The sequence below is a fragment of the Piliocolobus tephrosceles genome, chromosome 14 (genome assembly GCF_002776525.5).
Source record: "Piliocolobus tephrosceles isolate RC106 chromosome 14, ASM277652v3, whole genome shotgun sequence".
Lineage (NCBI taxonomy): Eukaryota > Metazoa > Chordata > Mammalia > Primates > Cercopithecidae > Piliocolobus > Piliocolobus tephrosceles.
In genome coordinates this window covers 869,055-893,205 of record NC_045447.1, presented here as the reverse complement: position 1 = coordinate 893,205, position 24,151 = coordinate 869,055, and the positions used below count along the sequence as shown (strand labels likewise).

At 56.4% G+C, this 24,151-nt stretch overlaps 1 protein-coding gene across 9 annotated transcripts in view; it reads right to left on the bottom strand.

Annotated features, from left to right (window-relative positions):
* Nucleotides 1-24,151, bottom strand: part of EXD3 (exonuclease 3'-5' domain containing 3) — a 116,353-nt gene that overhangs the window by 36,351 nt on the left and 55,851 nt on the right. For all 9 annotated transcript variants that reach the window (XR_002734816.2, XM_026457501.1, XM_026457502.1 and 6 more), the window contains 12 exons: nt 21,427-21,480; nt 19,936-20,075; nt 9,860-9,960; nt 7,733-7,806; nt 7,371-7,409; nt 5,855-6,021; nt 5,268-5,403; nt 4,434-4,644; nt 4,154-4,263; nt 3,449-3,611; nt 3,183-3,355; nt 2,364-2,531 (listed from right to left, as the gene is read on the bottom strand). Coding sequence is in view for 8 of the 9 variants with exons in the window: in XM_026457501.1 (XP_026313286.1) it covers nt 2,364-2,531; nt 3,183-3,355; nt 3,449-3,611; nt 4,154-4,263; nt 4,434-4,644; nt 5,268-5,403; nt 5,855-6,021; nt 7,371-7,409; nt 7,733-7,806; nt 9,860-9,960; nt 19,936-20,075; nt 21,427-21,480 (1,536 nt within the window). In the remaining variant the exon portion in view is untranslated. The remainder of the gene's footprint in view (nt 1-2,363; nt 2,532-3,182; nt 3,356-3,448; nt 3,612-4,153; nt 4,264-4,433; nt 4,645-5,267; nt 5,404-5,854; nt 6,022-7,370; nt 7,410-7,732; nt 7,807-9,859; nt 9,961-19,935; nt 20,076-21,426; nt 21,481-24,151) is intronic.

Sequence of the window (24,151 nt, the reverse complement as noted above, 5' to 3'; positions counted from 1 at the left end):
TCAAGCCTGTAATCCCAGCACTTTGGGAGGCCGAGACGGGCGGATCACGAGGTCAGGAGATCGAGACCATCCTGGCTAACACGGTGAAACTCCGTCTCTACTAAAAAATATAAAAAATTAGCCGGGTGTGGTGGCAGGCGCCTGTAGTCCCAGCTACTCGGGAGGCTGAGGCAGGAGAGTGGCGTGAACCCAGGAGGCGGAGCTTGCGGCAAGCCGAGATCGTGCCACTGCACTCCAGCCTGGGCGACAGAGCAAGACTCTTGTCTCCAGAAAAAAAAAAAAAAAAAATTCACTTCTTACTGAAGGAAAGAGAATAAAAGTAATTAGAAAAAATACATGGGTAAGATTACCCATAACTAGTATTTAAACAAATCGAGGGTTCAGGATGGATTCCACCTCTCCATGAAGAATAAATATCAACTAACCCCACTTCTTACTCCCCTAAGGGAGAAAACTGGTCAATTTGGCTTTGGTCTGACACTCTCACACTGTTGTGGCTTAGGTCTAACCATCTCGGCTCTGTCTGTTTCAGCTGCATTTACTAGCATCCCGCTCCTATTTCCTAACCTTCCACACTTTTAATGTCCGTATTTCTACAGTCTGTTTCGAGGCTCTCTGGGCCTTTCCTGTTGCGATCCTCAGAACTCTTCCACCCTCTACTCATTACCTGATTCTAAAACTACTTCCACATTTTTAGCTGTGTGTTACACCAGCACCCCACTCCTGGTACCACAATCCACATTTTTTTTTTTTTTCTATTTTTTTGAGACAGAGTCTTGCTCTGTCACCTAGGCTGGAGTGCAGTGGCACAATCTCCACTCACTGCTGCAACTTCTGCCTCCCGAATTCAAGCAATTCTCTGCCTCAGCCTCCCGAGTAGCTGGGATTACAGGCACCCGCCACCATGCCTAGCTAATTTTTGTGTATTTAGTAGAGAGAGGGTTTCACCATCTTGGCCAGGCTGGTCTTGAACTCCTGACCTCGTGATCCACCTGCCTCGGCCTCCCAAAGTGCTGGGATTACAGGCGTGAGCCATTGCGCCCAACCTCTATATTATTTTTCTAATGCTGCTGTCACAATTTACTAAAAGCTTAGCAGCTTAAAACATAGTTCTGTGGAAGTCCAGAAGTCTGGTGGACTCAACCAGGTTCTCTGCTTAGGGTCTCATGGCTGAAATCACAGTGTTAGTGGCCGGGCTCTTCTTAGGAGACTCTGGGGAAGAAGCTGCTTCTGGACTTGGTCAGGTGTTGGCAGAATCTGGCTGCTTGTGGCTGTTGGACTGAGGTTTCCTTGTGTGACCTCCTCCATCTTCAAGCCAACAAATGAGACATCGAATCCTTCCTGTGCTTTGAATCTCCCTGTCTTCTGTGTTCCATTCCTGTTTTTTTTTGTTTGTTTTTTTCCTGAGACGGAGTCTCGCTCTGTCGCCCAGGCTGGAGTGCAGTGGCTCCCTCTTGGCTCACTGCAAGCTCCGCCTCCCAGGTTCACGCCATTCTCCTGCCTCAGCCTCTCGAGTAGCTGGGACTACAGGCGCCCAACACCATACCTGGATAATTTTTTGTATTTTTAGTAGAGACGGGGTTTCACTGTGTTAGCCAGGATGGTCTCGATCTCCTGACCTTGTGATCCGCCCGCATCAGCCTCCCAAAGTGCTGGGATTATAGGCGTGAGCCACTGCGCCTGGCTTTTTTTTTTTTTTTTAAGATGGAGTCTTGCTCTGTCAGCCAGGCTGGAGTGCAGTGGCGCAATCTTGACTCACTGCAACCTCTCCCTCTGGGGTTGAAGCAATTTTCCTGCCTCAGCCTCCTGAGTAGCTGGGACTACAGGCGCCCGCCACCACGCCCAGCTAATTTTTGTATTTTTAGTAGAGATGGGGTTTCACCATGTTGACCAGGCTGGTCTCGAACTCCTGGCCTCAAGTGATCTCTCAGAACAGAAAGTGCAAACAGCTAGGGAACTCGCCTCCCAGGTTCCCGCCATTCTCCTGACTCAGCCTCCCAAAGTGCTGGGTTTATAGGCATAAGCCACTGCACCCGGCCCCGTTTCTGCTTTTAAGAGCTCATGTGATTACCCTGGGCCCACCCAAATAAGACAGGCTCTATTTTAAAGTCAACTGATTAGTAGTGTCAATTCCATCTGTAAATTCCTTTTGTAGGGCAATGAGGGCTGAGGCTGGGACCATCTCAGCCACTTGGCCCCCAACCGCTCCATCCTTGGCCACCCCGTCCTGTTCCCAGAGCTTGCCTGGCACAGCTGGCAGCCATGGATGAGCTGGAGGTAGGAGTTTGGTGCTGGGGGTGGGAACACCTGTGCTGGGGCAGCCTCACCTTAGGAGGATCCCAAGACCCTCCCCGCAGGCTCACCTCGGCCGCCCTGCGGTGGTCTTCACCGTTGCCCAGCATGCGTGCGTCCACACCCAGACAGCGGAGGCTCCGTGCCAGCCCCTGCAGCATGTTGTCACACACCACGCGGAAGGCCCTGGCCGGGACCTGAGGGGCGGCGCCCTCAGCCACAGCCACAGCCACAGGGACCTGCGGGGAAGCCCTGGTCAGCAGTCCCACGGTCACCCCACCCAGCCCCTCACAGTCTCAGAGAGCGAGGGCCCTGAGGCTGTGTGGCCAGCTCTGTCTCTGTTTTATCTTCAAAAGAGGAGCACTGTGTGTGCTGTGCATAAAACAGCAGAAATGCAGACAACATGCAACGAAACCATCCCCGGGGGGCTCCAGTGCTCATGCTGGGGGCCTCCACGTGCGTGTCTGGGGTGGCGCGTGTGCCCTACAGAGGGGTGGGGATCACGGGGAGGGGGCTGGACAGAGGGTTGGGGATCACGGGGAGGGGGCTAGACAGAGGGGTGGGGTTCACTGGGAGGGGGCTAGATGCTACCTTGGGCCATGGGAGGAGGTTGCCAGGCCCTGTGTCAGGAGGGGACTGGGGCACTCAGGGGCGTGCTGCCTCCTGAGCAGTGGCCCCCTAGGCAAGGGCAGCCCCCATGACAGTCATGCAGGTAGTTCACCAGGACTTTGTTTCCCTCTCACTCCAGGGGCCGGGGGTGCAGTGTGGAGGAGCGGGCCCCCTCCACACACTCTGACCCAGCGGCCTTGTCTCTGTGCAGGTCCTTGGTTTATGGATGGGGACCTCCTTCCCCAAGTCCTGACAAACGGACCCTGTGGGGTTTCACCCACCTGCCTGGGTGTGACTGAGGCTGATGCCTTCTGCAAGCCGGGTGGCTTCTGAGCCCCTGGTCTCTCTGTGTGCCTGGGCCTCCGGCTCCCAGCCAGGTCCTCTGACAGGTGGAAGCGGGCAGGCTCTCTGCACAGGGCTTGGTGCACCTCCAGCAGGCAGTAGGCATCGGCAGCTGTGTGGGGAGTCGGCCTCAGCCTCCTGGGGCAGATGGCGGGAGGGCCGTGGGGCGTGAGGAGGGGTCACTTCCATCTACCACCCCGCACACCTGCATAGATGAGCTGCTCCTCACAGAGCGGCCTCCGGTCCCAGTTGGACAGCTGCTGTGTCTTGTCCAGGGCTGTGCCCAGCACCTGCTGCACCAGGAGGCTCAGGCCCCTCAGCCCCCTGGCCCCGTCCACGCCTGTGGTTGGCATGTTTGCCACCCGCATCTGCTGAGACAGTGCCCTGCAGGGTGATGCATCTGGCCCTGGAGGGAGCACAGCTCACCGCACCCACTCACACCGGCTTTGTGGGCCTCTAGAGGAGGCCCCGCCCTGCTCCACCAGCGGCCGTGCAGGGGAGACAGGGAGAAGGAGCGACATATCCGAGAATAGGCTCCACGTGGGGGTCGCAGGCTGCAGGTACTGCACACCAGGGCCAGCTCCGGGTTCACACCTTCACCTCCAGGGGCTCCCTCCCGGAGCTCCTCCAAGTGGAACCCGGGGCTCAGGTCCGAGGGAAGTTGCCCTCACACCAGATAAGAGCCCCACAGGGGCTCAGGGATGCCCGGGCCAGGAGGCTCTGCTTCCTCCCTGGGGACGCCAGATCCACCTCTGCCAGGCTCTGCTCGGGGGCCCTGGTGACTAAGGCTGAGCTGACAGGAATCCGGCAGGAGAAGCCCAGGGCCAATGGGAAGGTGTGGAGGGGCCCCAAGCAGCCCTCAAAACCCAGGCCCACCCGACGTCATGGGAGCGGCTCAGTGGGTGCCCACCTGTCTGTGCACCAGCAGCAGGTCCACGCCACCCAGAATCTGCTTCTCCACATGGGCCAGGGCTGGGCAGGATGTGCCCAGTTTCTGCAGGTCCCCCACCATCCCGTAGCCTGTGGGCGGGAACCATCATGGGAGGGGCGCCTGCAGGCAGGAACAGCACTGTCCCCTGACCCCAGGGCGCACCCAGCACCCTCCCCGGGGCGCACAGAGGGAAGGGTCCGGCAGCGGTGTGGGCTGCTTTCCCCCTGGACTGGGCAGGGGGCCCCAGGGCTTCACTCACCCAGCTTGGTGATAGAGGCGTCCGAGAGGAGCTGGGCCACCAGCCGGGAGAAGGCCTGGGCTCCCTGCCCTGTTGGTGGCTGCGAGAGTGCCAGGACGTCCAGAAGGAACACGCGGCCCTCCACGGCCACCTGCAGGAGTGACGGCCGAGGCCGGCCCCCAGCAACGAACACAGGTGTCCACTCCAGGTCTACACCAACTACTTGGTGGGGCTGTGGGCAGAAAGGGGCAGATGTGACCGTCAGGCCAACTCGGCTCTGCAGGGACTGCAGCCTGGAGGGTCTGAGCAGCAATGTGAGCCTGGGCTTCAGGGAGACGCCCCTGCACCCCTGCATGCTTGTAGGGCTTGGGCTGTTTGGGGGCACTAAGGCCAGTGCCCCAGCTGCCCCTTGCTTTCTGTGGCTGGACCAGAGAGGGAGGCCTGGCCTAGTGCCAAAGTGCCCGTGTCAGGATGCACCCACGTCTCGTGCCCCATCTGCAAAACGGGGATCCCACGGCACCTTCCACAGGCTGGCAGGACTGGGTAAATGCCAACACCCAGCACCCAGTGCCCAGCACCCAGCATCCTGGAGTCTCAGCAACACAGCATGGGTGGCACCTTCCACATGCTGGCAGGACTGGGTAAATGCCAGCACCCAGCGCCCAGCACCCAGCATCCTGGAGTCTCAGCAACACAGCGTGGGGAATGGCTGCCCTCACAGCAGCCCCGGGGGCACCTGGCGGGCCCATGCCCAGAGGCCTTGCCTCTCTCCGAATGCCATGCTCCTGATGCTCCTCCAATGCCTGGTAGGGGGATCCCACCACCGGGTGCTGCCCCAGCGGCCGAGGGGCCCACCTGCAGGAGTGCACCCTCGTATCTGGTCAGGTCTTCCCACGAGGCCAGGAGGTGGATGTTCTCCCTGGGGATGGGCAGCTGGTAGTAACGGTCCTTCACATCCTTCACCTCCAGCCTCGAGTCAGCCTCAGCCGCCCTGGGAGGAGCAGAGCTGGTAGCGCCCCCATGTCCCTGGTCCCCCACTCACTCTGACCTTGGAGCAGGAGGGGAGCGTTCGGGGCGTTTGGTGGGGGCATCTCGGGTTGTGGCTCCTCCTCCCACACCGGCTCAGTCCAGCCCTGCGGGACCCCTGCTCCTGCCTCTCCTCCCAGTGGCTGCCCTCCCAGACCATAGGGCAGCCTGCTTTTCAGGGTCCCGCGTGGGGCGGGCTGGCCATGGATCTGGCTGCAGAGCCTGTGGGCTGGCAGCAGAGTGGGAGGGCTGGGCGCTGCTGTCTTGTATGGCCTGTGCATAGCTGTGCTCTTTGTTTTGTCTTGGTTTCTAATTCTCAAGCCACTGGCGTGCAGATTGGTGAGCTGTCGTCCCAAGGGTAAGGGCCATCCTGGGCGGAACCCACCCCTAGCTGGGGTCGCCCTGGCGGAGCTCACCTCCCCTGGAGCCTGAGCCGGCGGAGTTCCACAGCCACCGCAGCCGGCAGCCGCTCCTCAGGCAGTGAGAGGCCCATGGCACACCGGGCGGCCGTGACTGGGTCACCGTGGGAGACCAGCAGCTGAGACAGCTGCTCCTGAAGCCACGGGCTCTGCCCCACCAGGCCCTGTGGGAAGGGTGGCCGTGAGGATGGAGACGGGGACGTTGCTGTGCCACAGGGCTCTGCCCCGAGGGACCCCCACAGACCCCGACCTTGCAGACTGGCTCTTAGCACTCAGGGAGGAGGGGCACCTGTCTACCCCAGGCCTGCAGTGCCTGTCCTGCCTGAGGTCAAGGTTCCACAGGACCAAAGCGGCTGAGATAGAGGTGCTGAGGCAAAGGCTGTCCACCCCAGTATAGCCCTGGCTGGCCCTCCAGGTCTCCAAGCCTGAGGTGAAGGCTGCCCACCTCAGCTCAACCCTGGCTGGCCCCTCCTGGCCTCCAAGCCTCCAAGCCTCCGCCGGCCCTCCTGCTCTCACCAGGCATCTGCCCCTACCCTGGGTCCCAGGAACCTGGGCATGTTTTCTGGAGCACCTGCCCAGCCTGCCCCATCTCCACACTCCTCCTCTTGCCGGGGGAGCCCCTCTGCCCCTTCCCCTCCTCCTCACTGTGTGGGGTTTGGCTGGCAGGGCTTAGGAGGCTATTGGGCACCCATTCACCCACGGCCCAGGAGCAGACAGAGGGGTGCCCTCCGGGTGGCAGTGACCAAGGGGGTCCCGAGAAATTTCACCCTCACCAGGGTGAGCTCTCTCCCACCCTGCAGCCGCCTGTGGCAGCGCCCAGCCCAGGAGCAGAGGCACCCACAGGACTGCAGGACCCTTGGCCCCCACCAGGAAATGCAGGGCCCAGCACGAGCGAGGGTCTCCCTCCCTGCACGGTCCTGGAGTCCACGGGTCCAGGATGGCCTTGGGTGTCAGGCGGGAAGGGAGGGGACCCGCCTGGGAGGCTGAGCTCCTGCACGACCTCCCGCCCCACAGCCTCGAGGAGGGTCCGCCTGCCCCGCTGGCTTCAGGCCCAGCAGCCCGAGGCTGCTTCCCCGGCGTGGGTTCCCACGTGGACGACAATACGTGGAAGCCGCCCGCATTCTTCAGGACGTCCGCTGCCCTTCCGGCCGGCTCCACGCTGGCACCGGCGGGGGGGCCCGGCCTTCCTCCTTCCGGCCTCGCCCAGGCGCCCCACACCTCTCCCGTGACTCTCAGCCCCCACCCGGCCCCACAGGCAGCTCCGCTGGGCCGGTTCGGGTGGCACGGATGCTGCCGTCCGCCTGGAACGAGGCCCAGTCAGGCTCCACCAATGCCCTCAGCTTCCACTCAGGCCTCCCGTGCCTGGGGACCCTGCACCCGCCTGCCAGGCACGTGCCCCAACACGGGGTCGGGGTCAGCATCCCCAGTGAAGGCCTCAGCTCTGCCTGCTCTTGCCAGGAGGCTCCGGGCCTGTGCCCCCAGGACAGCTGCCCAGGCAAGAGCACGAACTCACCTGCACATGGTCGGCCCAGTTTTCCTGAGACAGGCTCTTCTGCAAAAGCAAACGGGAAGGGACAGTTGCCAGGCAGCTCCAGAGGCTGAACAGGGGCCTGGTGGGCGTTTTCCTTGACCCCTGGCAGGGTACATCCTTCGCAGAGCCCAGGTGCTCACCCACCGTGGTGCCACAGCCCAGAGCCAGGGCCCCACGGCCTCCCCTTCACCCAGGCCTGGCCCAGCTCGCCCAGCTGTGCGGTGAGAAGCAGCTCCTGCTTGGGACGTCGGTGCAAACCCACAGTGCGCAGTGAGTATCCCAGGCCAAAGTCTGTGGCTCAGGCCATGGCTGGCCGCCCCCGGGACCCCTTCCTGCTCACGAACCTCCACAAACCGCTTGTGGCACAGGTGCCGCAGGGCCGCCAGGCGCTGCCACATGGCCGCATTGGGACACAGCGCTGAAAGGAAAGGCCAGCTCAGCACTGCGGGCAGCCTCACCACGGCCTCCTTCTGGGGCAGGAGGGAGATGGGCAGGGGGGCTGTGCCTGCCTCTTCACCACCCTCCACCTCTGCCCCACACCCCACCCCCTCCCCACCGCTTGGGCCTCTGCTGGGGTCCACCCCACTCAGCCTGGGGGTCCCGCTGGCCCCGGGGTCTCCCCTGCATGTGTGCAGTGGGCCCTTTCATCTGGGCCTCCCTCTGGGGCCTCCCTGTCTTTCCTCAGGGAGGTTCCTTCCTGGCGCTGGCATCTGCGTGTACGCCCTGCCCTTCTCTCACTGGCAGGGGGAACCCTCGTGGACAGAGCTGGATGCTCACTGTGGGTCCCGTGACTGGAGCTCCATGAGCGGCAGGGGCCTGAGGCCCACGCATGTCCACACTCTCCGTCAGCCTCCCCTCCATACTCCACCCCAGAGCCTGAGGGGGCCCCGGGGAGGCCACCACGGTGTAGCCGAGCCCCTTCCCCCAAGGGCGCGGCAGCCAGTGGTGCTAACGGGCCGGCCAGTCCTCAGCGGGATGTTCAGGGCCCTGCCCACCCACGCCCAGAACGCAGCCACGGGGAGCTGGGCGACCATCTGTCCTGAGGCCCCTGCCTGGCTCTGGCCCAACCTCACTGAGGGTCCCTGTGACACACACTCTAAAGACACGTGGATGCCCTTGCCAGCACCTGCCTGCAACACTTGGGAGCACCCTGTGGTGGGGACCCCATCTGCAGGCTACAGTGGAGGGTCTGTGCGGTTCACAGCAAGGCCAGGGACAAGGGCTAACCAGGGAGGCCAGCTTCCTGGAACACAGCCACCAGGGCACAAACTTCCAGCAGAGGCCTCGCCCTGGAATCTGCCACCTGCCCTGGGTCCAAGGGGGGATGAGGGCACCCGCCTCCCACCTTCCTCCTTCCCAGAAACGAGGCCTCTGCTACCCTCGTGCACTGGACACCCCAGGGGCCGCCACCTCTTTAAACCACGTGGCACCTCTGGGTAGCACCTACACAAAGCCCAATATATTTCTGAGAAAGGAGAAAGGAGGAAGGAAGGAGGAAGGAGAAAGGAGACAGGGAGACAGGGAGGAAGGAGAAAGGGAGAAAGGAGGAAGGGAGGAAGGAAGAAGGAGGAAGGAGGAAGGAGAAAGGAAGAGGGAAGGGAGAAAAGGAGGAAGGAGGAAGGGAGAAAGGGAGGAAGGAGAAAGGAAGAAGGAGGAAGAAGAAAGGAAGGAGACAGGAGACAGGAGGAAGGGAGAAAGGGAGGAAGGAGACAGGAGGAAGGAGGAAGGAGGAAGGGAGAAGTTACTCGGGGGCACAGCTGGGCAGCCCAGGTGTTGCTGCAAAGGCCCTTCCCTCAGGTCCAGACAGACGGGGGCAGCTTTCCTGACATTTCTATGCTTTCAGGCTTCATTGTGCCTGTGGGATACTACATCCAAAGGCTTCTGGATACAATACTGCACTGACAGAAGGGATTTGGGCTGTAACCACGCTGAGAACCTAGAAACACTGCAAAATTCAGATAAAACCCCAACTGCCAGCCAGGCGCCAGCCTGCACCCTCCTGAGATTCAAGGCCCCCGTGGATGGGGCCTCAGTGCATCTTCCTGGCCCTTGCAGGGGGTCCTGGGAACAAAGGGGACCTGGCTTCCCCTGGTGTCCAACGACACAGGCAGGTGCGGCCGTCAGCCTGTCCAGAGGGGCCTGGGAGGAGTGGCTGCGGAGTCCTGCGGACTTGGACTCAACACTCACCCTCAGCTCTGCAGCCAGGCAGGAGGCAGGAAGCGCTCCGGGAGCCGCCCTAGGTGGGCAGAGGAGCTCTCAGACCCATGGGCTGCTCAGTGGCAGGGCCCAGGCCAGGCCAACCTCACAGCCACTCTGGCATGAGCTGGGCAAGAGGCAGGGATGGGCTCTCGGGGAAGGTTGGTCTTTGTTGGCACCTGAACAACGGGCAGCCCCAGTCACAGAACAAGTCCCTGGCCACGCTTGGTGGCTCTCCCTGGCCTCCGGGGCAGAAATGCAGGGGCTGGACTCACCCGGGGCAACGCCGTATTGCTCCTGCAGACGCAAGACCTGCCTGCTCAGCACCTTCGGACTCAGCTTCTCCAGGCTCAAGGAGCTCACCTCAGGGTACTGTCTGTGGGGAAAGAGAGGCACAGCCTCTGTTGCTGTTTTAAGGTAATACATTTTAAGATTTTCGTTTTCATCAAAGTCATATGCATGCATAGTTCAAACCTCAAGTGAGGTTTATAAGAAAATGCAGGCGTCACCCCCCGGCCCTGCCCACCCCCTCCTTAGCACTTGCAGGTGGACATTGAAATGGTTGTGTATTTGCCTCCACGTTTCTGGGTAACATCCTTGGATTGTGATCTCTTGACTATTGACTTCTGGGTATTTGGTGCTGACTTCTCCCCACGGAAGGCGGACTCCCAAAATAACAGTATTAGAGTTTTAGCTAAATCAGCACCTTCCTCACTGGTGATATCCTGGCCGTGTAACGGCCTCAACAGCTCAGCCTTCTGCTGCTGCTTTCAGAGTTGATGCTTATCTGCCTCCGTTGTTTCTCAGTTTCCCATCCTGGTCCCCTGACACCTGGCTCCTCCTGCCCCTCCAGCCACTCTCTAGCTCCTGCCCTGCACGGTCCTGGGACTGACCACCCCCCCATGCCCTGGTCCACACCCTCCGACCTCCAGGTAGCAGTGAAGCACAGCCACTGGGTGTTTCCCAAGATAAGGTCCACGGAGTATTTTTGGAGCTGTGCACCTCCAGGGTCTGGGCCCGCTGCACACCAGCTTGAGAGTTCAGTGCAGCCAGGACTTCTGGGTTGAGATAACGTTCCCTTAGCACAGGCAGGCTTTGCTCCCGGAACTGTTGTTGAGACCCCAGGACCCGTTCCTCTTCCTGCCTCTGACGTGACCTGCTCTTCCGGAGGTTTTGAGGCCCTTCCATTTTCACTAGTGTTGAGAAATTTCACGACGATGCACCCCCCCGGGGGGTCTCTCTCCACCCCCCTTCGGCCACTCCACAAACCTGCTAAGTCTGGTTCCCACAGGGGCTCCCTTGGCCTCGCATCTGGAAACCTGTCAGCGATGAATTACCGAGGAATTGCCTTCCCTGCTCTCCCTTCTTCCTGGAATCCCCGTTATTTGTATGTTGGACCTTCTTGACAGCATCTCCAATTTTAAACATCTTTTCTCTGATTTTCCTTCTCTTTATGTATTTTGTACTACTTCTTGGAAGACAACTTCAAATTTATCTTCCAAACCTCCCACGGAGCTTTCATTTCTCATCCTGTCCTTCATCCACCAGGTTCTGTCCTACAGTCTGGAAGCTCTTTCTGTGGGAACCCCACCTCCACCTCACAGACACAGTATCTTCCGAAGATCCTGGTTACGGCGTTTCTGCTTTTAAGTTTTCTTGTGCTTCCTCCAAGCTCCAGCTTAGTGTGTGTACTAGTCAGGGTTCTCTAGGGGGGAGAACCCATAGGATATATATACATATATATATTATAAGTAATATATATATAGATATATTTTATATATCTGTATATATAGATATATATATATATAGTGAGTTTATTTATTTATTTTTCTTTTTTTTTTTTGAGACGGAGTCTCGCTCTGTCGCCCAGGCTGGAGTGCAGTGGCCGGATCTCAGCTCACTGCAAGCTCCGCCTCCCGGGTTTACGCCATTCTCCTGCCTCAGCCTCCCGAGTAGCTGGGACTACAGGCGCCTGCCACCTTGCCTGGCTAGTTTTTTTGTAGTTTTTAGTAGAGACGGGGTTTCACCGTGTTAGCCAGGATGGTCTTGATCTCCTGACCTCGTGATCCGCCCATCTCGGCCTCCCAAAGTGAGTTTATTAAGTATTAACTCACACAGTCACAGGGTCCTAAAATAGGCCATCAATAAGCTGAGGAGCAAGGAGAGCCAGCCCCAGTCTCAAAGCTGAATAACTTGGAATCTGATGTTCGAGGGCAGGAGGTATCCAGCATGGGAGAAAGATGTAGGCTGGGAGGCTAGGCCCATCTTGCCTTTTCACGTTCTTCTGCCTGCTTTATATTCTAGTCTTGCTGGCAGCCGACTAGATGGTGCCCCCCAGATTGAGGGTGGGTCGGCGTCTCCGGCGTCCACTCAGTTGAAGGTGAGTCTCCTTTGGCAGCACCCTCACAGACACACCCAGGATCAATACTTTGCATCCTTCCATCCAATCAAGGTGACATGCAGTGTTAACTATCCCCGTGCATTAGTGTTAGCGCACCTGTGGCTGGCGAGAGGCCCCACAACCCTGACTGCTCCTGCCCTGCAGAGGAGCCACCTCCCTGTGTGCACGGCGTGGCCTGGCAGCCCTGGAAGGCCGGAGGTACTGTTGGCTGAGAAGCGTCTGTGCACCTCCAGCAAGGGTCTCACCTGTATCCTTCTGGTTTCAGCACGGAGCCCCAGCCCCGTCCTCAGCTGTGGCCAGAACACCGTGCCACTCACAAAGGCCCCCTGGAAACCCTGTTTCCAGCCCAGCTTCTTGGAGGAATCTGGGCCTCCACTTCCTGTGCCTCCCTGGGGCTCCGAAGAAAACTGGCTTCTTGCATTTGCAGGTTCCGCACTCTCAGGCCTCTGTCGCCGCCTGGACATCTGCCTTCCAGGTTCCAGCTGCCATCTCCTCTCTTATTCTCTTGAAATTTTTGTCTTCATTTTAAAGCAAAGAGGCAATAGATGCTTGTGTTTAACTGCCACTTTAAACTGTAAGTCCTACTTAAAACTTTTAAAAAAATTATATATATTTGACACTGTCCCCCAGGCTGGACTGCAGTGGTGTGATCAAGGCTCACTGCAGCCTCAACTGCCCAGCCTCAAGTGATCCTCCCACCTCAGCCCCCTGAGTAGCGAGACTATAGGCACCACCATGGCTGGCTAATTTTCGTATTTTTTGTAGAGACGGGGTTTTGTCATGTTGCCCAGACTGGTTTCAAACTCCTGGCCTCGAGTGATCCTTCCACTGCACCTGGCAAGTCCTACTTTTTTTTTTTTTTTTTTTGAGACAGAGTCTCACTCTGTTGCCCAGGTTGGAGTGCAGTGGTGCGATCTCAGCTCACTGCAAGCTCCACCTCCCAGGTTCACGCCATTCTCCTGCCTCAGCCTCCTGAGTAGCTGGGACTACAGGTGCCCACCACCACGCCCGGCTAATTTTTTGTATTTTTAGTAGAGACGGGGTTTCACTGTGTTAGCCAGGATGGTCTCGATCTCCTGACCTCGTGATCCGCCTGCCTTGACCTTCCAAAGTGCTGGGATTACAGGTGTGAGCCACCGCACCCGGCCTAAGTCCTACTTTTTAAGATAAACTATTTACTGAGGGTATAAGTGACACATGGTAAGGTATGCCAGTCATGGGTGCAAATGCACTGGTAAACCCACTGCCCACATCTCAACATAGAACGTTCCAGGCCAGGTGCGGTGGCTCAGGCCTGTAATCCCATCACCTTGGGAGGCTGAGGCGGGAGGATGGCTTGAACCCAGGAGGTTGAGGCTGCAGTGAGCTGTGATTGTGTCCTTGCTCTCCAGCCTTGGTAACAGAGTGAGACCCTGTCTCTAAAGTAAAATTTAAATAAAGGACATTCCAGCACCCCAAAGTTTCTCCCGTGTCCATCTCTGTGTATCCCCATCCCACACTTCTCTGACTTCTATGGCCAGAGATGATTTGCCTGATTTTGAACTTGATACAAATGGAATGACAGAACAGGGACACTTCTGCCACTTTTGGATCTGGTTTCTTCCATGCAGTCTCTGTCCACGCTGCTGAGTGTGACGAGGTTCAGTCTCTCACAGCTGGGTTTGTGAACCGTGATCACTGCATCCACTCTGCTGCTCTGGGGACTAGGCTGCTCCCAGGTTTCAGAGATGATGACTAAAGCTGCCATGACTGTGAGCTTTCGTGAATAATGGGCTCATTTTTCTTGGGCATATGCTAAGTGGACTTAGACAACGTATGTCATAGGGTTGGCATACTTTTTTTTGCTTTAGTAGAAACTGCTAAATAATCTTCTGAAGTGTCTGTGCCAGTGCACATCCCACCAGCAGTGTGTGAGAGTTCTGGTTGCTCCATGTCCTTGTCAACACTTGGTATGTTCAAATTTTAAATTTTAGCCTTTCTGATAGGAGGTCGTGGTATTTCGTTGTGGCTTCATTTGCATTTCCCTGATATTAATGGTGCTTAGCAACTTTTCCTGCACTTGTTGGCTATCTGGATATCCTCTTTTGTGACGTGCTTATTCAAGTCTTTTGCTCATTTAAAAATTTGGTTTGTCTTTTATTGTTTATTTGCTTTGTAGGTTTTTTGCTTAAAAAATATTCTGGATACAGTCTTTTGTAAGATATGTACTGTAAGTAATCTTCTCTTGGTCTGGAAGTTGCCTTATCACTCTCTCAATGATGTCCTTTGATATCCAGAAGGTATTGAGTCAAATTTGTCAATCTCTTATGTTATTCTTTTTCTTTCTTTTTTTTTTTTTTTTTTTTGAGATGGAGTCCCACTGTGTCACCCAAGCTGGTGTGCAATGGCACGATATCGGTTTACTGCAACCTCTGCCTCCCAGATTCAAGTGATTCTCCTGCCTCAGCCTCCTGAGTAGCTGGAACTACAGGCACTTGCCACCATGCCCAGCTAATTTTTGTATTTTTAGTAGAGACAGGATTTCATCATGTTTGCTAGGCTGGTCTCAAACTCCTGACCTCAAGTGATCTGCCTGCCTCAACGTCCCAAAGTGCTGGGAATATAGGTGTGAGCCACCGCACCCAGTCTTTATTCTTAGTGATTTTATATCCTATTTGAGCAAGTTTTATTACAAGTATAAAAACTACAATTGTATAAAAACTTTTATAAGCTTACTTTGTAACCAGTGATCTTGCTAAATTTACTTATTAATTCTAATACTTTATTTGTAGATTTTTTGGTTTTTCTTCCCTACATATAAAAACATATCTTCTGAGAAAATGACAGTTGTTTCTTTGTACCCGGTCTTTGTACTTATTTTCCTGCCTACCAAGGACCCTGGCGTGGGTCCTTGGTACAGTACTGAATAAAAACAGCAGTTCTCAGACATTAGGCAACAGGTGGCTCAGGGCAGTGATGCCCGAGTGACGGGAAGGGAGGCTGCCAATCACCCCATTTTCCCTCCCGGAGAAACTTTCCAGCAACATGCGAGGGAAGGGGAATGCAAGAGACACTGGGTGCTTCCCTGAGTTCGCAGAGAAGAGATGCCCAGAAAAACAGCTGTGGAGCTCTGCAGGGAGCGCCCTCGAGAACTCACCCAAGTGAAGAGCACCCTGCATGCAAGGAAATCACACAAAGCGGAGGAAGAGCCACCTGAACACATCACGGGGAAAAGTTTTCAAGTCTTACAAAGAGCTGGGAATAGGATCTGCTCCCAAGACCCAGAGTTTAAAAAGCTTCCTAATTGGCAGGGCATTGACTATAGTTCTAAGAAGGCTTTTGCCTCAGAAATAAGGGAAAGTTAGGCCGGGTGCAGTGGCTCACGCCTGTCATCCCAGCACTTTGGGAGGCCGAAGCGGGCGGATCACAAGGTCAGGAGATGGAGACCACCCTGGCTAACATGGTGAAACCCTGTCTCTACTAAAAATACAAAAATTAGCCGGGCGTGGTGGCGGGAGCCTATAATCCCAGCTACTCCGGAGGGTGAGACAGGAGAATGGCATGAACCCGGGAGGCAGAGGTTGCAGTAAGCCGAGATTACGCCATTGCACTCCAGTCTGGGCGACGGAGTGAGACTCTGTCAAAAAAAAAAAAAAAAAAAAATTACCAGGCATGCAGAGAAGAGAAAATACGAGGCAAAATGTGATGAGTAGAAACTGACCTAGAAATGACATAGATCATAGAATTACTGCAGGACAAAAAGACACAAATCACCAGCACTGGGAATGAGAGCATTGACATCACTACAGAGTCTACAGATAATAAACAGATAACAGGAGAATATTATGAACAACTTCAAGCCAGTAATTTCACAACTTAGATAAAATGGACAAATTCCTTGAAAGACAAAAACAACCAAACTCATTCAAAAAGACATAGGCAATCTGAATAGTCCTATTTTAAGGAAATGGGTTTTCAGTTAGAAGTAATGCCAACTGTACACAGTTTTCCCAGAAAATTGAAAGGCAAGGAAATAATTCCAAGCTCATTCTATCAGGCAAGCATTTTTCTGATACCAAAAATAAACATATATTACAAGAAAAGACAGTAACAGACCAAGATCCCTCATTGACATGGATGCAAACATTCCTAACAAAATTTAAGCAAATGGAATAAAATTATCCCAAAGATAACACATAATGGCCAAGTGAGTCTATCCAAAATTAACTGATCAAAAAAGAAAAACCATGTGTTCATCTCAATAGAAAAGTCATTTTTATAAATTCCAGCATACATTTCTGATAAAAATTCTAAACAAACTAAGCATAGAAAGGAACTGCCTCATTTTCTTTTCTGATAGTCTCACTCTGCCCCTGGAGTGCGCTGGTGCAGTCACAGCTTACTGCAGCCTCGACCTCTTGGGCTCAAGTGATCTGCCCCACCTTGGCCTCCCAGAATGTTGGGATTCCAGGTGTGAACTGCGCTCAGCCCCTTTGCCCATTTTAATTTGGGTTGTTCATTTTCTTACTGCTGAGTTTTGAGAGATCTTTGTATATTTTGGATAACAGTCCTTTATCCCACATCTTTTTCAGATATTTTCTCCCAGTCTGTTGGTGTCTTCTCACTCTGTTGTTGTTGTTTTGAGATGGAGTTTCACTCTTGAATCCCAGGCTGGAGTGCAATGGCATGATCTGGGCTCACTGCAACCTCTGCCTCCTAGGTTCAAGTGATTCTCCTGCCTTAGCCTCCTGAGTAGCTGGGATTATAGGCATGAGACACCACACCCTGCTAATCTTTGTATTTTTAGTAGAGATGGGATTTCACCCTGTTGGCCAGGCTGTTCTCAAACTTCTGACCTCATGTGATCCGCCTGCCTCAGCTTCCCAAAGTGGCTGTGATTATAGGTGTGAGCCACTGCATCCAACCATGGTGCAATTTCTTTCTTAAATGTTTGAAAAATTCACTACTGAAACCATTTGGGTTGTAATAAAGTTTTCTCTGTGACAAAGATTTAAACTGTAGATTTAATTTGCTTAATAGATATATAGGACTATTTAAATGTTCTATTTTTTCTAGTGTCAGTTTTGGTAAATTGTATTTTTCAAGAATTTGGTCTATTACATCTAAATGGTCAAGTATATTTGCGTTAAGTTGCAAACAATATCCCCTTACGACCACTTTAATATCTATAGGGTCTGTAACAATGTCCCCCCTTTCATTCTTGAGTTGGTCACTCACATTTTTATCTCTTTCTTTCTTAGCATCCCTTGATGATCTATGCCTGAATCAGTTACTTTATGGAGAGTTGCAATATGGTGATTTTTAATTTTGTCATTCCTTTTTCATGTTAGCTGGAAGATGTTGTAAAGAAGAGCTTTCCTCCCTACTTTTCTTGGGCATGACTGTGGACGCGCGGACTTTTAAAAGTCAAGGTGTTCTACTCCACTACCATTGTCATTTCTGTGCTCAGTCTATTCTCTGAAAAGCCCTTGCTTCTTTCAGTGAAGAATGGCATTTGGTGCTGAGCTGGCAGCCAGGCATGCCCATTGCTATGGGGTGCCATTGCATCCAGGCCCTTTCAGAGCACAGAGCTAGGAAACATTTTAAAAATCATTACTTTAGGGAAGGTGCGGTGGTTCATGCCTGTAATCCCAGCACTTTCGGAGGCTGAGGCGGGTGGATCACCTGAGGTCAGGGGTTCGGGACCAGCCTGGCCAACATGGTGGAACCCTGTCTCTACTAAAAATACAAAAATTAGCTGGGTGTGTTGGTGCATGCCTGCAATCCCAGTTACTTGGGAGGCTGAGACAGAAGAATCACTTGAACCCGGGAGGCAGAGGTTGCAGTGAGCCAAGATTGTGCCACCACACTCCAGTCTAGGCAACAGAGGCTTCGTCAAAAAAAAAAAAAAAAAAAAAAAATCATTAATTTAAACCAATATCTGCAATGAAATCTAACACTGTAGGGTTTTCCTCACCCTCCCAAGTTTCCATGTATATTTCTTTTCTTCCTAGTGAGACCCCTGGTTCCTACCTCCATCAATGCATTCACCATTTTGTTCTATGTCTTTTTTTTTTTCTTTTAAGACGGAGTCTTGTTCTGTTGCCCAGGCTGGAGTGCAGTGGCATAATCTCGCCTCACGGCAAGCTCTGCCTCCTGGGTTCATGCCATTCTCCTGCCCCAGCCTCCCGAATAGCTGGGACTACAGGCACCTGCCACCGTGTCCGGCTAATTTTTTGTATTTTTAGTACAGACAGGGTTTCACCATGTTAGCCAGGATGGTCTCGATCTCCTGACCTCGTGATTCACCTGCTTTGGCCTCCCAAAGTGCTGGGATTACAGTTGTGACCGCGGCCAGCCCTATGTCTTTTTTTTTTTTTTTTTTTAATGTAATAGGATCGATGGCAACTATGTGCTCACCTGTGCCTGGCCTGGCTCTGTGCGTGCCCTGCCTGCTCCCTCTGATGAAAAGTCTTAGCAATGCTTTGAGTCAGGTGGACTCAGCCCCATTGTGTGAATGAGGAAACGAACTCAGAGAGTGGAAGTGACTTGCCCATCGATCTTAAGGGAGGACAAGGGGAGGAGGATGGGCCTGGGGTGGCCTGACATCCAAGTCTAAGCCTGTGACTCTCCAGTGAGACGACCCTGGGGCTGTGTGGGGCATGGAGGCTGGGATCTGCCTGCGAGTGGATGGGCCCTGGAGCCTTCACAGACCTTTCAGCTTGCTTCACTCTGGGAGCACCTTGACCAGACACCCAGCAGGAAGCCCCTCCCCTCCCAGATGTCATCCCTCATATCACACACACACACGCACACGCACATGCACACCTGCAGGCACACACACGTACACACACGCACACAAACGTACACACATACGCGTGCATGCACACGTGCAGAGACACGCACATGTACACCTGCAGCCACACACACGTACACACACACACACGCACAGACCTGCAGGCACACACACGTACACACACGCATGCATGCACAGACATGCACATGTACACCTGTTGGCACACACACGTACACACACGCACACACATGCATACATACAGACCTGCACAAACATGAACACAATGAACGCACAGATACGCATGCACACACATGCATATACATGCACACCTGCAGGCACACACACATGCACATACACACATGTACACACATGCACACACACATACACGCACGCACAACTGCAGGCACACGCATACATGCGCACACACGCACACACCACATGCACACACAGAGACACGCACACATACACCTGCAGGCACACACACGTACACATCATATGCATGCATACACACCTGCACAAATATGAACACAATGCACACACAGATATGCATGGACACACACGCACACCTGCAGGCACACACATACACGCGCACACACACATGCACACAAACGCACACCTGCAGGCACAAACGTGTGCACACACACATATCACATGCACACAGAGACACACATGCACACATGCACACCTGCAGGCACACACATGCACATGTGCACACACATGCACACACAGGCACATGGTTTCCCTGAACCCATACAGGCACCATATGGGCTCCATGTCAGGTGCTGCCTTTTCTCTGTAATTGCTGACAGATGTCACACACCAAGTGCTTCCAAAAACTTTATTAGATGAAAGAACAAAGGAAAGAATGAACAAATAAGCAGTATGGTGGCTGTGTCTGTATAAGAAGAGCCACTGTGGAGAATTATTTTCATTCTTCTAAGAGCAGTTAACTCTTTCCACTTGGGAGAAGAGGGCTGTGCTGCTGCCAGCCCCAGCCTCTCCTCTCCAGAGGCAGCTGCTCTGGCTGCAGTCACACGGTAGCTGTGACCCAAACACCAGAACCTCCTGCGGAGAGCTCACACCCCACATGCCCGCTGCCCCCTCATACTCCCTTCCCTAACCAGGGCTCCCAGGATGCCATCTGGTGCCAGCTGCCAGTGCCCCGTGGGACTCACCTGGCAACGTCCTTGATGTCAAAGCCGGGCTGGCACCAGGAATCCATGAGGGCCAGCAGCCTCCTCTGGAGGTCCGGAAAGCCAGCCACATAGCGCTCCACGAGGGCCACCTTGTCCTGGAGGAGCAGTGGGACGCTCATCTGCAGGGGGACACACGGTCAGGCCACAGCCTCCACCACCTCAGCCAAAACCTGACTCACCTCGAACCCAGAGAGAGCGGCCAAAGTATCCGAACGAAAGGGCCCCGGAGGCCATCCAGGCCCAGCAGTGCTCGCCCAGCCTGAACTGGCGCTCACACACACCCACCCCAGGCTCCTGGTGGGCTCTGTGGCCATCCCCATCTCCATGATGAAGGCCTGGAGGCCCTAAGAGGCAAGGGGCGCCCTGGGGAAGCTCATTTGTCACCAAATGTGGGGAGGCAGGACCGAGACAAACCACCGGCAGTAGCCCTGGTAGTCCGGAAATGCCTCCTCGTGGCACAGGATACCAGCACTGCCTCCCGAGGAGGACTGCAAGACCCACACACTGTCGGTGCCTTCAGGAGGCCCTGAGGGAGTCCCTGGCTGTGGCGCTGGGCCTTGGGGCACACCAGCCATTCCCTCAGCAAGAACCAGTTCCCTTAGACAAAGCCCCTCAAGGAAGGCTCCTCACCTCCCTTCCCCCACCGCCTCTGCCCCGCAAGTGAGGCTGCCGGGCGCTGACCGCATGGGGCCCACCTGCCCGCCAGTGCCTTGGGGGACAGTCCTTGGGCAGAATCTGAAGCCCCAAGAGTCCTCTCTGGCCCCAGCTCTTGTAGACCTGGAGTCTGCACCCATCGCCCAGAACACAGCCCTGAAAGCCTTGGTGTAGACACCCCTGCCTCTTTAGGGAGACCAGTATGCATCCTGTCCCCACCTGGCTCTGCCCGAGTGGTGCTCACCACCGCCGCCACCCCACCCCTGCTTAACCAGCAGGTTCCACCTGCGTCCCTGTGACAGGGACAGATTCCCAGTGTAGAAGCTTGGATCTGCCATCCCTGAAGACACTGTGGGTTCGAGGACTGTGTCATCTGTCCAGAAATTCAGTTAGACAGGTGACTGCTTCCCCCAGCCCACTGCGCAATGGAGATGTGCAGCAGAAGAGGGTCCCAGAAGCACATGGGCTGTGTGTCCTCGAGGCACCTAGTACCCACTCCAGGGAAGGGGTGGCCTCAGCTGCTGCAGGGCGCACACTCAGTGAGGGCTTCGGGGCACAGCCGGGCACAGGGTGCCTGTATGTGCAGCTGCGTCTGATATGAGGTCAGCCCACGTATGTGCGGCTGCGTCTGATATGAGGTCAGCCCACGAGGAGGATGGTGGTTTAGGGGGCTCTCGAGGCCCTCCCCGGCCCCCGATGGCCCTGCTCTCCCCCCTGTGGCTTGGTGGACTCCCCACCTCCAACAAACACTGTTTCTAGAGACCTGGGCATTATCCAAGTTTGAACCTAAACAATTTACATGAGAAAGACGTTCACCTTTTCAACATCAAGTTCTGGCTGCAGCTTCAACGTCGTGCCCAGCATGACTGCCTGGCAAACACAAAGGCAGCAGATTACTCAGGGCCTGGGAGGGGGCCAGGCAGCACCACGGGTGGGGGAGCTACCACCCTTTTGCACCGGAGCCTGGTCACTGAGGGCGGAGTGCAGGGCCTTCCTGTGTCCAGCCACGTGGCCCTCAGGTTGAGGGGCTGGGCCTGGCAGACAAGCCCCCCTGTGCTGAGCCAGGCCTCGCATGGGCTGGGACAGGTGGGAGGCCTGGGCTTGGCCTGGATGGGGCAGCAGGGACTCATGGGGGTGCTGGCCACACAGCCTGGGTCCCAGCGCCTTGCTCAGGGATTGCTGATGAGCTGGAGGAAGGATAGGACGCGGGGTCAGGGCAAGGGGCAAAGCCGTGACCTTCCACATGACCCAACTGCAGGGGCCAGAACACAATGGTGCCTGCAGTGGAGGGGCCAAGACTGAGGACTCCCAGCCTCAGTGCACCCTGAGGTCTGGGGGGGTCCTAGCCCTTCCCACGAGGCGGGAGACAGGCACCCCGCGAGCGCCCCAAGGACACACGGCTGCCATCGGGGCACGGCCAGGCCCTGACCGCCTGCACGTACCGCGGGCCTGAGCTGCTATTAATAATTTCCATAAGCCGCGCTCCCATAACCAGCAAAAATGACCCACGAGAGCAGCCCGCGGAGCATCGGCGCCCTGCCCCCGCGCAGCCCAGAGAAAGGACCAAAATAGCGGCCTGGGAAAGCCTCGAGCCCGGCTTCCAGCCCCGGTGCACAGGGTGGGGGCGCAGGGCTGGGGGCCTTTCCCTGCGCAGCGCTGACCCGGCGCCTCCACTGTCTGGCCAGGGTCCAAGAGGCTGGCCTCCACCAGGCCCGCGGGTCGCAGGGCCCGGGGCGGGGGGTCACAGGGCCGTGGGGAGGGTCGAAGGGCCGGGGCGGGACCTCAGGGCTGTGGGGTGGGGCGCCTGGCCCGGGCGGAAGTCTCAGGCCCGTGGGGAGGGGCGCAGGGCCGGGGGGAAGGGGTGCAGGGTCCGGGGCTGGGTGGAGGGGAGTCTAAGAGCCGTGTGGGGAGGGGCGCAGGGCCTGGGGAAGGGGCGCAGGGCCTGGGGAAGGGGCGCAGGGCCCGGGGAAGGTGTCTCAGGGCTGTGGGGAGGGGCGCAGGGCCTGGGGCCTGGGGGTCTTGGAGTCGTGGGGAGGTGAGTAGGGCCGGGGCAGGGTCTCAGGGCTGTGGGGAGGAGCTCGGGGCCCAGGGCGGGGTCTCAGGGCCAAGGGGAAGGGCCTCAGGCGGTAGGAAGGAGCGCAGGGCTGGGGAGGGGCACGGGGCCACCTCACCACATGGGAAGGGGCGCAGGGCCTGGGAGGTGGGCTTAGGGCCGTGTGCATGGGCGCAGGGGCCACCACATGGGGACCACCCCAGCAGTGACACCCACAGCTTCACACAAGGGCTCTGACCCTTTCTGGACTAGGGACCCCCTGAGAAGCTGCCAGAGCTCGGGAAGGCAGGAGTGCAGGCCTGGCCTTCACCACGTTCAGAACCACAGGGTGGTCACAGCCCGCCCTGGCTCTGCTCCTCCTGCCCCATGTGGGCACTGTCAGGTGCAGCCGCGTGGAGGATGGGACTGCGCCCGTCACGTCCTTGAGACCAGGCCCTCAGCAGGTGACACTGGAACCAGGGAGGCTGGGGGCACAGCAAGGGGCAGGTAGCCAGCCTCTCCTCACCGCTGCTGGCCCTGGCCTCCCTCTGAGGACAGACTTCAGGCTCCAGGTCCCAGCCCTCCGCGGGCCCTGCTCATCCAGGAACCCCTCTGGGCCCAAGAAGGAGGCCTCAGGCTTGGGGAGGAGCCTGGGCGGGGCTGCGTGCAGGCTGTGTTCCCCAGCTGGGCGGCTTCTGCCTCCCTGTCCTGCACACTGAGACCCTATCAGAGGGGGTTCAAGGTGCCCAGCTCAGCCCTTCTCTTCTCCACAGCCATTCAGAGCCCAGGGCTAACAGGTGTCCAGACCTTTCTTTCTTTCTAGGCCCACAGGAGCTCTCTGGGCACCCGGGGCCTCTTGAGGCCAGGTGGGCTTTCTGGACATGCAGGGGTCCTGGGGCCCCCAGCCTCTGTGTCCGCATTTTGTACCTGGAGCCTGGTGGAGGCTCTGTGACCTGGCAGCTCAGGGGACAGGACAAGGATGGAGCTCCCTCAACTCCACCCTGGAAAGAGCAGAGCCCAGGCTTCCTCATGGGCAGCCTTGGTGACAGGGGTGGAGGGCTGGGGGGTGGCAAGTAGCAGACCCACCCCTTCCAGGAAGCTCCCTGGCCTGACCCCTGTCTCAGGCTTCGGGGGCCCTGCATGGCTCTTTCATTGTGGTGGTGCCTGGCTTAGAATCAGTGTCTGGTCATTTCTGTCTGTACTTCCCTGACAGGATGGTGTACAGCTGCCCACTGTCCACGCCTGGCCACTTGGGAAACTCAGCAGGCACAAAAAGGTCACCTGGCCCCAGAGTCAGGCCCAGGGAGCAGACAGCAGAAGGTGTAGAGTCGTGGACCCCATGGGAGGAACGAGCCCAGGGCTGGGTCATGAGGACAGATGGGGCAAACTGGGCCCCTCTGCACCAGGCAGACCTCCCCGACCTCTGCTGCCAGAGGATGGGAGGCATCCACCAGGAAGAGAGAGATGAGGCCGTCCAGCTGGCGGGGTCGGGGTGGGGTTGCAGAAACC